The sequence below is a fragment of the Acanthopagrus latus genome, chromosome 4 (genome assembly GCF_904848185.1).
Source record: "Acanthopagrus latus isolate v.2019 chromosome 4, fAcaLat1.1, whole genome shotgun sequence".
NCBI classification, from domain to species: Eukaryota; Metazoa; Chordata; class Actinopteri; order Spariformes; family Sparidae; genus Acanthopagrus; species Acanthopagrus latus.
This window is the reverse complement of record NC_051042.1, coordinates 35,524,083-35,536,816: the sequence shown is the minus strand read 5'-3', so window position 1 is coordinate 35,536,816 and position 12,734 is coordinate 35,524,083. Positions and strand designations below refer to the sequence as shown.

General features: G+C 47.2%; 1 protein-coding gene across 1 annotated transcript in view; it reads right to left on the bottom strand.

The window, feature by feature from the left end:
* The window catches only part of plekhg4 (pleckstrin homology domain containing, family G (with RhoGef domain) member 4), a 73,120-nt gene that overhangs the window by 2,433 nt on the left and 57,953 nt on the right, over positions 1–12,734 (bottom strand). Inside the window, exons 15-21 of the mRNA XM_037095464.1 lie at positions 7,573–8,486; positions 4,053–4,302; positions 2,291–2,380; positions 1,182–1,406; positions 897–1,067; positions 313–493; positions 102–218 (exon numbers count right to left, since the gene is read on the bottom strand). Of these exons, the coding sequence (XP_036951359.1) occupies positions 102–218; positions 313–493; positions 897–1,067; positions 1,182–1,406; positions 2,291–2,380; positions 4,053–4,302; positions 7,573–8,486 (1,948 nt within the window). The remainder of the gene's footprint in view (positions 1–101; positions 219–312; positions 494–896; positions 1,068–1,181; positions 1,407–2,290; positions 2,381–4,052; positions 4,303–7,572; positions 8,487–12,734) is intronic.

Sequence of the window (12,734 nt, the reverse complement as noted above, 5' to 3'; positions counted from 1 at the left end):
CCCTATGTATTGAGTAGTGAGTGATTTTGGACACAGCCAAACAGATTGATTGTTAAAATAGCTGATAGCTAATCAATTAGTCTGTGTTTTCTCTGCATCACCTCGGCTCTTCATGATGTAGTGAACAGCTCGGTCACTGATGGCGGCGTCGCTCGGCTGGATGTCCAAAAACGGTTTGTTGCCGACTCCCATTGACACCATCTCCTTCAGACGCATCTCTGGAACACACACATGCACACCATGACAGTGATGATCTGAGGTGATGACACACACAGACAGTAGCTCCGCCTCCTGCCCCTCTCTTGTCTTTACCTTTGTTTCTGGTGGCCTGGGTCCACAGGATTCGAGCGATATCGGTGGTCCAGGCCAGTTTGACGTCAGCTGTGGCAGCCTGAAGGATGAAGGTCTGATTCTTGGACGTCCTTCTTCTGAACCAGATCTCAAAGCGGAGCCCGTTGTCACCTGAGGACTCTGTCAGACCCACATCTGCTGTCTGAGGGACAAAGAGGTGCTCAGTAAGACCTTCAGTGGAGACTTGACAGGTGAAGACTGTTTTTTAATGCTTTAATGATTTTGGTCTAAATTGCCCTGCAACATTTCAGAAAGAAAACTTAGTACAGGAACGATTGAAGGTCAAAAAGAAAAATGTTGTGGGAAATAGCGGAGGTGCTTCAGCTACCCAGTGAGTAACATGCTTGTTAACCAGGCTGGCTTCAGTAGCCATGATTGACTGAATGAACTTTCTGTCCGGCCTCCCTGATGACCTATGAACTCACTGACGGGCGTGTTGTGTGTCTGATGCCAGCACAAAACACATTCAGAGGTTTCTTCTAGTTAAAATGCAGCACCCCAGGAGTCTGGAGGAGTCTGGTGGGTCTAATGGATTTTGGTTCTACCTTGAAGGAGTGTTTGTAGATGAAGACGTCAAGCCCTCCCTCCATCTTCTTGGGTTTACTGAAGAGAACGAGCTCCTCAAACAGGAAGACGTGACGCTGACATTTCCTCCTCCCAGTCCAGACAGTGAACTCATCCTGGCGAATCAGCTGACCCTGCTCCTTCAGGTTCACCTGGGGAGGGAGAAAAGGAGTACGGAGGGAAGGAAGGAGGGCAGAAAGAAAGAAGGAGGTCTTGCTCAGTCCATGACAGACTTCATCTTTTTCATTCAACGTTAATAAACTTACATCACAGTCTCGGATGGCGTCCATTGCCAGGAGGTCGTTGCCATGGCGAAGCTGGAATTTGACCATGTTGGTGGCAGCCTGCAGAGCCACAAGCTCCGCCTCCCGAGCCACGCCCACCTCCTTCATGAGGTCAGTGAGCAGCAGAGCATATTTACTCATCCTCTGAACGGGTTTCAACAGGTACGATGACAGGTCCATCTTATCTCCCAACTCCACCTGCTTCCTCTGCAGGGAGGAGGAGGGAGACAGGAGGAGGGAGACAGAGGAGGGGGAGACAGGAGGGAGAGAGACAGAGGAGGAGGGAGAGAGACAGAGGAGGAGGAGAGACAGGAGGAGGGAGACAGAGGAGGGGGAGACAGGAGGAGGGAGACAGAGGAGGAGGGAGACAGGAGGAGGGAGAGAGACAGAGGAGGAGGGAGAGAGACAGAGGAGGAGGAGAGACAGGAGGAGGGAGACAGGAGGAGAGAAACAGAGGAGGGAGAGAGACAGGAGGAGGGAGAGAGACAGAGGAGGAGGGAGACAGAGGAGGGAGAGAGACAGAGGAGGGAGAGAGACAGAGGAGGAGGAGAGACAGGAGGAGGGAGACAGGAGGAGAGAAACAGAGGAGGGAGAGAGAGGAGGAGGGAGACAGGAGGAGAGAAACAGAGGAGGGAGAGAGACAGGAGGAGGGAGAGAGACAGAGGAGGAGGGAGAGAGACAGAGGAGGGAGAGAGACAGGAGGAGAGAGACAGAGGAGGGAGAGAGACAGAGGAGGAGGGAGACAGGAGGAGGGAGAGAGACAGGAGGAGAGAGACAGAGGAGGGAGAGAGACAGAGGAGGAGGGAGAGAGACAGAGGAGGAGGGAGAGAGACAGGAGGAGAGAGGAGGAGGGAGAGAGACAGAGGAGGAGGGAGAGAGACAGAGGAGGAGGGAGAGAGACAGGAGGAGAGAGGAGGAGGGAGAGAGACAAGAAGAGGAAGAGACAGGAGGAGGAGGAAGGTCAGTGTTAGCTGATGTTTTTCTCTGAAGAATGTGTGCAGCAGCTCCCTCTGGAGGTCGGAGGTCACAGAGAGTGAACACAGGTTAACTGGAGTTCAGAGGTCAAAGGTCACAGTGAGTGCAGCTCTCACCCTGAAGAAGGAGTTCCCGTGGTTGGCGAGCAGAGTGTCAGACTTCGGTTTGTTCTTGCTGTAGAGAGCGTAGAGACTGAACTGCTCCTTCTGAACACACAGCACAACACAACACAACACAACACACAACACAACACAAGTGGGTTGGGTGGTGAGTGACATAATAAAGCATAATAAAGAAGGCTCAGGGTTCTCTATATCATGGTGCCTTCAGGAAATGTGGGCTCTTTGATGAATATGACTTCAGCTGATGAATCAAGTGATGCCCAGAGAAAGTTACATTTAAAAGCTGTGGGTCAATAATCTATACTAGTGCAGTGCCCGTAGGAAATATGTATTCCTATAGAAAAGTGGGAGGTCACGTAGCTTTGTCATGGAGGCCAAATGAGGCTGTTTGAAGGTGGAACTTCAGGGATATTTAGGTTTGATGTAAATCCGATATTCCAGGGTATAATTGGCCGTTTTTGACTATTTTTGATTTTTCCATTATATTTCACCTTAAAAACTATTTACTTGGTGTCATTATTTTCAGCACAACCTCACATATGTGACTTTACAGTTATTTTTTTATTTTGACATACTGTATTAACACAATAGACCTAAAATCACAAAAAAACAAAATTTTAGAAGAAAAAGTTACATTTTTTTTATTGTGAAAACCACAAATATGTTTAACAAACCATTTTTTATTCCTTATAATGCAAATATAAACTGTTTGCTAAATATGTGCATACATTTTTAAAATGTACAAAGTTAAATGTAACTATTTACATTTAAATGCAGGCAGTGCTCAGGTCTGCCTGAGCTCCTTCCAGCTGAATGAAGAGCTGCACTGCCTGCTCCACATTCAGCATCTCATTGTTTTGACTCATTAAACAAAAAAACGACTCCACTACACACTGAACACACTAAACACACTACACCAAACACGACATAACACACTAACTATACACTCCAAACATGCTAAATATCACAAATCTCTCAACTCTCAATATCTCTGGCTGTCTCTACACCGACCATTGCTGCCTGTCACTCATCCACCTCCGTCCCTCCCACAACTTCCTGTTCCTCAACAACCAAACTTGCTGCTTGGACACTTTTGTGACAAAAGCCCGTTTGTACCGTTTCTTCCTGCACCAGACACAAAGCAAACGTGACGGCAATGTTCACGAAAAAGTGTGGCGGACATTATTTACCCTAAGTCCGGTTCTGGACCTGCCGGTGAGTCTGTCAACTCAGGAGCTGGGCCGTGTTAGCGGCTAGCAGCTAGCTACACACGATTAATCCACAGCAGTCAGTTTAGATGTGCAGAACAGAACAGGATCGAACCGCCAGCAAAATCCCAGTCCAGCTCGCGCAGCTGCAGGTATAAATCTGCTTGTTGTCGTGGGTTTGAGCTCTGCAGTGATTGGCTCTGGTGCACACGTGGCTGTGGTGGCTACGGTTAGCAATGCTAGCGGAATTTGTAAAGCATTTATGAAATAAATTATTAACGGTATCATTGCAGTCCAAACAAATGGGATGTTGCACACCCTTGAACCAAACAGCAGCCATGTTGAAACTCTCAGGTCAGTCTGATCCTGGTCCGCAGAGATATTTGAGGAACACACACACAGACAGAGATTTCTTGCTTTCATAGAGATAAGAGCAGTAAAAACTAAATACTGAACCTAAGGCAGGGTCTCTCTGTCTTGTTGTTTCCTCTCACACACATTAATAAACACAGTTACAGAGAGCGTGTGTGCGTGTGTGTTAGTCCTACGTGTCGCAGGAAGCAGTGTGGCACTCTCAGCGGGTGTTTCCAGCAGGACTCCAGCTCTCTCAGGAAGAACTGACTGTGGAAGTCCAGAAGTTTCTCCAGGTTACCGAAGACGACGGAGCGCTTGCCCCTCAGGTCCTGAGGAAGGTCGACTCGGTCCATCTCAGGGAAGTAGTGATGGATGATGTAACGCAGAGAGCGAACGTACTCCCTCTCTGTGGTCACCATCTCCTCCACCACGTGACGGAGCTTACTGAAAGATACACAGTACACATGTAAACACAGGATGACCCGAGCTGCTCCTTCCTACAGCTTCCTACACAGTCCCGGCGCCAAGAGGGGGACTGTCCTACCCCCTCAGTCAAAATGTAGTATTTTCATTTTTTTAATATTGTTTTCAGTCTAAAAACCATAATGAACAGTTTTGGAAATTCAAATTCCGAGTTTCCAGTGGTTCTTGAATCCATCCGCACCTTGCGTTAGGTGGGAGCCAAAAACTATCATCACCATCGGCATCCCTGCAGCCTGGCAGCAGCAACAGGAGAACCAGAGAAGCCGAGGAGCACCTGCCGAGGTCAAATTCGGAGAAGGAGCAGTGCATTCAGTGGCACATGGAGGAGGGTGAACTGCCCGCCGGCGCCCACAGCCTCTGAGCTGGGCTCACCGGGAGCAGAGAGCCCGCCATCGCACTTGCAGCAGCAGTGTGGTTTACCGGAGGACCTGGGAGTTCACAAGCCAGTTCAAGTTCGTCTCAAGCATAATAATGACTGTACAATGAGAGAGACTGGCTTGAATATTCGCAGCAAGCAGACGCTGCTCTTTTGTTTTCCCTGCAGGAAATTTGGAGGGAGTGACTCCGTTTTCACAAGAACTGGGTATGCTAATTGGAAGCATCCTGATGATAAGGCAAAGGGATTTAGCAGGCATAGTAACAGCAAAGAGCACCAAGCATGCATGGCTAGCTGGAAAGAGAAGGAAATGCAATGCAACACAAGCAGTGAAATTTCAACCATGGTTAACTCTGATCAGCTTGCGCAAAACCGCCTGTATGTGTCTGCAATTGTAGACATAATTGAATTTCTCGTCTCAAACGAACAGCCACTGCGGGGTGACGTGGATTCAGTCTATGGCAGAGATGAAGCGTGCAGCGAACTGTTTCTCTCACTGTTTGATTACACACTGAGGCAAAACCAAGAGCTAGCAAAGGCTTTCAGTACAATTCCAAAAAACGCAACTTACACATCACATGATATTCAAAGTTACATCATTGAATGGATGAGCACGATCGTAACAGAGCAAATTGTTAAAGATGTTGGGGAGTCATGGTTTACACTCAAGGTGGATGGAACTAAAGACCCAACAGGCAGTGAAAATGCCACGTTATGTAAACAAGGACTTAAAAGTGCAAGAGAGGCTGTTATCAATGCAGACAACAGATAAGTGTGATGCTCAGTCACTCATTAATGTTGTGCTCAATGAACTATCAAATGCTGGTCTTGACGCAAACAAAATTCTTAGTGTTATGACGGAGCCAGCGTCATGTCGGGAAGAGAGAGAGGCATGCAGAAGCTTGTTCAAAATAAGTTAAACAGAGAAGTGCCTTACATTCATTGTTTCAACCACCAATTGCATTTGGTGATCGTGCATGCTATTTCCTCACAGAGCGCAGTTGGGGATTTTTTTGACGTGAGCAATTCCCTTTATAAATTTCTGAAAAAGCCCACTGTAGCGGCACAGTACAAAGGAGAGAAGCTTAAAAGGCTGTTAGAGCAGCGATGGACTGGACACCTTGACACAGTGTCTGTGGTGCTGAAGTCACACACCGCACTGGTGGACTTCCTGAAAGAAATCGAAACCACAGGAGCAAGTGCTGATGTGAACATTGAAGCTGTTGGACTTCACAAGGCCATCACAGAACGGAGCTTCAAATTTCTCACCTATGCGATGCACAAAGTATTGGGGCTAATGGACCCAGCCAATCGGATGCTGCAAGCCGAAGAAACGGATCTAATCACTGCAGTCTGACTCATTCAAAGTGCCTCCTCTTGCATAGAGGATCTACGATTAGATGCAGAGTTTCTGAAACTGTGGGCTGACAGTGGGGATGCAGGTGATGGCACGCCTGCTCCTCCAAAACAACAGCGGCAGGCCACCAGGAATCTTCAAGACTATGTGGTGAGTGAACGCCTTGCCTTTTGGCATCATCGACTCTATTCTAAATGAAATGGCTGCATGCTTCAGCGAGCGTAATGGGAAATACATGGCAGCTTTGAGCGCTTTGGACCCCGTCAGTGAGAATTTCCTGGAGGCCAACAAAGTGAAACCACTACTGGATTTAACAAACACAGAAATGGTTGAGGCACAGTTCACAGTTGCACGGGAGTTTCTGGGAAACAGGTGCACAGACCAGGACGAAGAGAAAGTGACTTTGAGTCAACTTGTTGCAAAGGAGGACATGGTATACAGTGCCATGCCAGCAGTAATGACTGCATTCAAACACACACTATTCGGGCCATGTGCGAAAACTCAATCTCCACATTGAAGAAAGTATTTACCGAGCACAGACGCAGCATGTTGCATAGACAGAAAGCCCATCTCATCCAGCATCTGAGATCTGAGAATGACCTCAGTCGGAATTCAAAGTTGAATGGAAGGAGATACGGTTAAGGAGGTTCCACTCATCAGGAAAGAGGAGAGTGCAACTCTACTGAAGGTAAGAGCTGGTTATTTTATCATCTGTATTGTTGCTACTGTTTGTGTTTGTTACCAATGTGGTTATTGGTCACACGCTGTTGGACATCACATGTTAGATCAGCGCCGTCTGATCTGTGGAGTCTGTTTTTATGTTGCTCTGGGTTACCTGGCTTGTTTCTTGCTTCTGAGTGCGGTTAATCAGGTTTTCATCTGTTTTTTAATGGTCGTTTCTTAATGGTCATTCTAAACGGTAGAATGAACGTTGTGTTAGTAAAGCACGTATATTTACTTGTGGCAGTGTGTTATTGTAATTTGTTTCTTATCACGTTTCTATGTGGCTTAGATAAAACAGTTGGGCAGCATAAGTTTTATCATACTATGCATCACATCACTGCGCCCCCCTCAGTTTTCAGCCGCCCCCCCCTTCTGTACTGAGCTGGCACCGGGACGGTTCCTACAGCTCCTTCCTACATCCCTCCTACATCCTTCATACGGCTCCTTCCTATTCTCAGAATTTCAGTAAAAGGACGTCAGTGACTTTAAAAGGTACACTGGAATAACAAACATTATTACAACAATAATAAACTCTTATGAAGAAAAGAATCAAATGTTTTCTTTAATATTTAATGAGAAAAGTATTTTGTGTGTTTCCTGTCAGATTAATGTGCAGTAAAGATTTCCCTTTGAAGTCTAGACAGTATTTGAGTAGATGTACTTAGTTACTGAAGGGAACTATCTGGCTGTTCTGTGAGGATCTGAACTTGTCAGGTATGACTTCATCATTGTTTACTTGTTACAGCTGACTCCACCCTCTGTCTTGATTACGCACCTTCCTCTAGGTCGGGAGTCTGTTGCCGGGCTGCCGGTGGTTCTGGGTGTTCCAGGTGTCCCAGGGCTGCGGAGCCCCTGTCCTGACCAGCTTTGTGCACCGGTCCTAGGGCACAGCGTGTGGTCAGTTGCCTCAGAGCTGCTGACTTCCAGACCACGGATGAACACACCCGTGTTTCCTCGCCGCACCGGCTCACTGAGGGCGCGAGAACCGTAGCGCGTCACGTCGGGGGTGGAGGGACAGTCGAAGCTCTGAGTCTTCCTGAGCTGCTGCCGCCTGCTGGAAGAGAAGGTGGAGGAGAGAGAGGAGGAGGAGGAGCTAGCCAAGGAGCCAAGGCGGGGGAGGCTGGGACTGGAGGAGCAGATGTCTACCCGGTCCGAGGACTCCTCTGAGGAGGAGCTGCGGAACAAACGCTTGAGGAGTGGGGTGTGCTGGGGGGTGTGTGGGGTGGAGGTGATGGGGAGCAGGGAGGAGGAGCTGTTAGGTGGAGGAGAGGAAGTGATGATGTCCTCCTCAGCAGGGCAGGAGGAGGATGAGGAGGAGGTCTCATGGACTGCCCAGAGTCCTGAAAGGGTTTTCCTGGAAGAGGTGGAGCTCCTGCTGAGGGTGGAGTCTGAGCGCTGTCTGTGGGTGGAGTCACGTGTCCGCAGCGCTGCCTCCATCTTCCTGTCAAACATCTTCTTAGTCTCCTGACACTTGGACCAGGCGAAGCTCCACTGACGAAGGCCTCGCTCACCCCGCAGCTCACTTGCCACCGCCTTCATCTCCTCAAAACGGCCATCTGGGATTGGTGGGTGTTGGCGGTGGTAGTCCTCCAGGCAGCCAATCACAGCCTGGCATTTGTCTGGCAGCGTGCAGTCCTCCATACTGACTGCAGCTAAGTGACGCATACCCTCCAGAGCCCAGCCATACACCTGCAGAGAGAGAGACAGTGAAACAGAGACAAAGAGCTCATGTGTGACATCGCACCAGGGGTTGTGGCCTCAGGACAACCTCTGACCTTTGACCTGAGAACCAGCACTCTTCTGTACTCTGTGTGTTTAGCTGCCGTCATCGAAGCTATAAAAGATTTCAGGACTCCTCTGATCTCACACACACACACACACACACACACACACACACACACACACACACACACACACACACCATGTTGGCAGAGAGATGACTTTGAAGTGTGTGTGTGTTCATGTGTGTGTATCACCACAAAGGATCCAACCTCCTTTGTGGTGAGGGATGGAGGGGGAGGTGTGTGTGTGTGTGTGTGTGTGTGTGTGTGTGTGTGTGTGTGTGGTATGAATGAAAGAAGAGGCCTCCTGCTTCCCTCTACTGATTGACTGAATCGGTCTCTTACAGACAAAAAACACAGTTCCTCACCACCAAGACACACAAACGCACAAACCTCACGTGCGTGTGTTTAGTCTGGGTGGGTCATTCCAAACTTTTCAAGGCCTGGAGAGGATCAGGTCAGTCCTGCAGCAGCACTGATGGCTGCTGGGAAGTAGTCCCACAGACTGTAAGGTGACCAACAGGGGGCGCTGCACAGGAACAATACTGATGCTCCACAGAAGAGTTATACAAACACTATTTATAACTTCTGTGCTTTAATGTTTGAACAGACGATATTCAGTGTGTTGTAAATCTGTGAGGTGTGATGTGTAGAGTCAGGTGACTTTCAGGTGATCATTTATTCTTAACTCCAGGAGGAATTTGGATAAATAAACTTAAAATAGTATACACCACCTCAGCCTCAGTTCTTCTCAGTTACAAGATAAAATCAGATTTATATTTTCAGATTCTGCATTCCACAGACATCCAGTCCGACACAACTCACACACAGAGGAGAGCGAGCAGGACGTGATGACATCTGCAGTCAGCGTCACCGTCTCTGATCAGTTTAGGTGCAGTCTGATTCTAGACATCACGGTCTGACACACAACAGATCAACTTAATATCCAATGATAAAGGTAATCACTGTGATCCGCTACCTGAATGGGGATTAAGTACATATCTAACAGCGGCAGACACTAAATCCAGTTTCAGACATTTCTTAGCTTTAATTGTTGATCTGATATGAATGAATGTTTGCTGCTGATGTGAGAGGATCGTCTGAAGAGAAGAGGTCTCACTCTGTTGGAGTTACTGAACTTCAGAATCATTACGGTTGTACAGTGGTGTTACAGAGTGGAGCGTCCCCCTCACAGATGATCTTTGATGAGTTTAGACACAGAACAGTTTAATTTTGTTTGAGTGAATTACATTAATTATTGACAGCTGGTCTGAGCTGCAGCCACAGAGACAAAGAAAGGAGAGGTGACATATTAAATAACAGACACACTGATTAGAGCCAGAGTTCAGTGAAACCTCGCAGTGACTGACATTTCAGGATCCTCTCGATTCAAACCCACACAAAGATAATTACAACTTATTGTTGCTGTTCTGCTGTCTAACAATGAAACCATATGGACAATCTCACACACACACACACACACACACACACACAAACCCACCCTACAGTAGGCCACTGGGTCAACTGAGTGTGTGTGTGTGTGTGCATGCATGCATGTGTCAGCTGAATGCTCTTCAAACTGATTAGCTACTGATGTGTGCTGATCACTGCAGCTGCCCAGTTCCCACACTGACACACATACACACACACAGACAGACAAACAGAAATAAGTTTACAGTCGACATCATTAATGTTCACAACCTGCTCTGGCACAAGAACAAGCCCCTGTGTCGTCTAGTTCTATCAGAGAGAAGTCAGACATCTCTACGACTGATATTGCCAAATCTCAACAACTAACAATGAAAGGATCTTGACAGATAACGAGCACTACAGCTCAGAGGAAAGGGGTTTTGATTTACAGGCTGGACAGACTGACGAACAACATGATATCTGTGCTTCATTGTCACAGACAGGAAAGGGATCTGTCGCTCCTCAGAGCATCAGAGACGTCAGACTTAATAAATTGCGTCTGAATCTCCCACAAACTATGGAGGATCTGTCCCTGTCCCACAGCCAGACTGGGAGCTGATCAGTATAACCAGCCCTGCTCCTGTCAGCAGGTAGTCTGACCTCCAGGACAGATGAGCTCAGTGACTCTGCTGAACTTCTGTTGGAGCTGCAGAGAAACACGATGCTAAACAGATCAGACGAGTCCTGAAGTCTTTTACAGCTTCTTTGACAACAACTCAACTGTCATGAGCAGCCAGCTTAACACATGTTAAGTCAACCCATTTCACGCTGAGTTGGAACAGTTGGATCCAGAGTCGGGTCAAAGTGCACCCAAGTGTCTTCAAATGGGCTGCAGTGATTGCAGATGGACTTAATCAGAGTCCTATTCCTCTTCCTTCATCACTCTGTCTTTGTTTTTCCAACAGTATGTTGGAGAAGTCAAGAGATATCACAACAACTGTCTGAAAATCCACTGCGAGAAGTAGCTGGTTACCAACAGCTGCTGCACAGAGCAATGCTAAAAAGAGCTGCAGAGGATGCTTCTTTTAAATGTGGCCGACTGAAGACAATCCCAGTTAAAGACACACTTTCAAGCAGGCAGCCTTGTTGTCATGGAGACAATCCCCGCTGTGCTGGGCTCACGGACCGAGTCAAACTGAGCCAGAATATTTATATAGAAAAGAGCTAAGAGAAGAGAAGAGGGCTGACCGGTACACCCTGAGTATAATAACATGTGGCTGTTATTGTGCTGCAGAGACAAGAGGAGGAGGAGGAGGAGGAGCAGGAGGAGGAGGAGCAGGAGGAGGGACTAACTGATATCAGATAAGATCATAAACTCTCACTGGAATGCAGGGTTATAATACTGAAATCTGTTTGAGTTTTGTTGGTTTGCCCGATTTGTGTTTCATCACATTTTACATCTTTACATTATAATTTAAGTTTAGTGTTTAATATCCTCTAATAATGTCTCTACATATATTCTGTTTATAGAAATGTATACACTAACATCAATTGTCTGAATCTGGATCAAACCCACTGATGTGCATTCAGTACTGTAAACACACTGTTCTGGAAATGGTCAGTGTGTCCTGAGAGTGCGGATCAGCTGAGACCATTCAAACACAATCTACTGCTCATGTCTACAATTTTTACTCAAACTCAGCTAGGGGTGGGAATTGATAAGTTGAAGGTCTGAGTCGTCGCAGAGAGTGTGGCGAAAAATGTACTGCAACGCAAAATTTCAGGAAAACCGGAAAACCTTGTGCAGGCAGGGAAATGAGAGAATTGTTAAGAAGAATCAATATAACATTGGAGGTGTACAATTCCAATTGAATTGCTCAGTTGGAACCGGTTCTGAGTCAGAACTGGTTCTTGATCCTCACCCCTAAACTCAGCACACTTTAAAGGTCCCATATTATACTGGGTTTTTTTTTTTTATCATTTTCACACAGCTGTCAGAGATCCAACAACACTGTATTTGATATGCATCACCCCAAACCCATCCATGGTCCTGAACTTCAGCTGTCTGAAAGTCGCTCTACTGAGAGCAGCTGTTTCTGTGCCTGCACCTTTAAATGCTAATGAGCTCCGTCTGTCAACGCCTATTTGCCTGCTACATGCCCTTCTCAGGGGGACGATGCCTCTTACGCTAGCGATAGCATACACTAATGTTATGGTGGATGTATCGCTATGGCTCGCGGAGACACGTTCGTTCAACCGAACCGGTTTGACTAAAAATGGGACCCAGAAGTACAGACTCTGTGGCTGCAGCAGGATGTTTCAGAATGGTTAGTGTGTCTGAATAATGTTAGTTTGTTCTATGTGTTGTTACAATTACTGCCATGAAGCTAATGGCTAACAGCTACCGAAAGCTGAGTTTGTCTCCAAAATCTTGGACACTGTTCACATCGTCTCTGTCTCCAGTCTGAACGTTTCCAGACTTTTTACTGTGACAACCAAGCTCCATCGTAATATCATAAACATTAAACTCGCCTCAAACGCCATTGCATAACGGACTGAAGCAGAGCTAACTAGTTAGCCAGTTTCCAGCTGACTTCACCAGACTCGTAGGCAACTGTAAATACTATCAAACCGCGGCGACACTTTTCGGTGGCTCAGGTGCGGTTGCTGGGTCCGGTATGGTTTGGACTGATCCTTTAACAAGGGTCAGTGTCGAGGCAAAACCGGCTTTGTACCGACCCTCGTT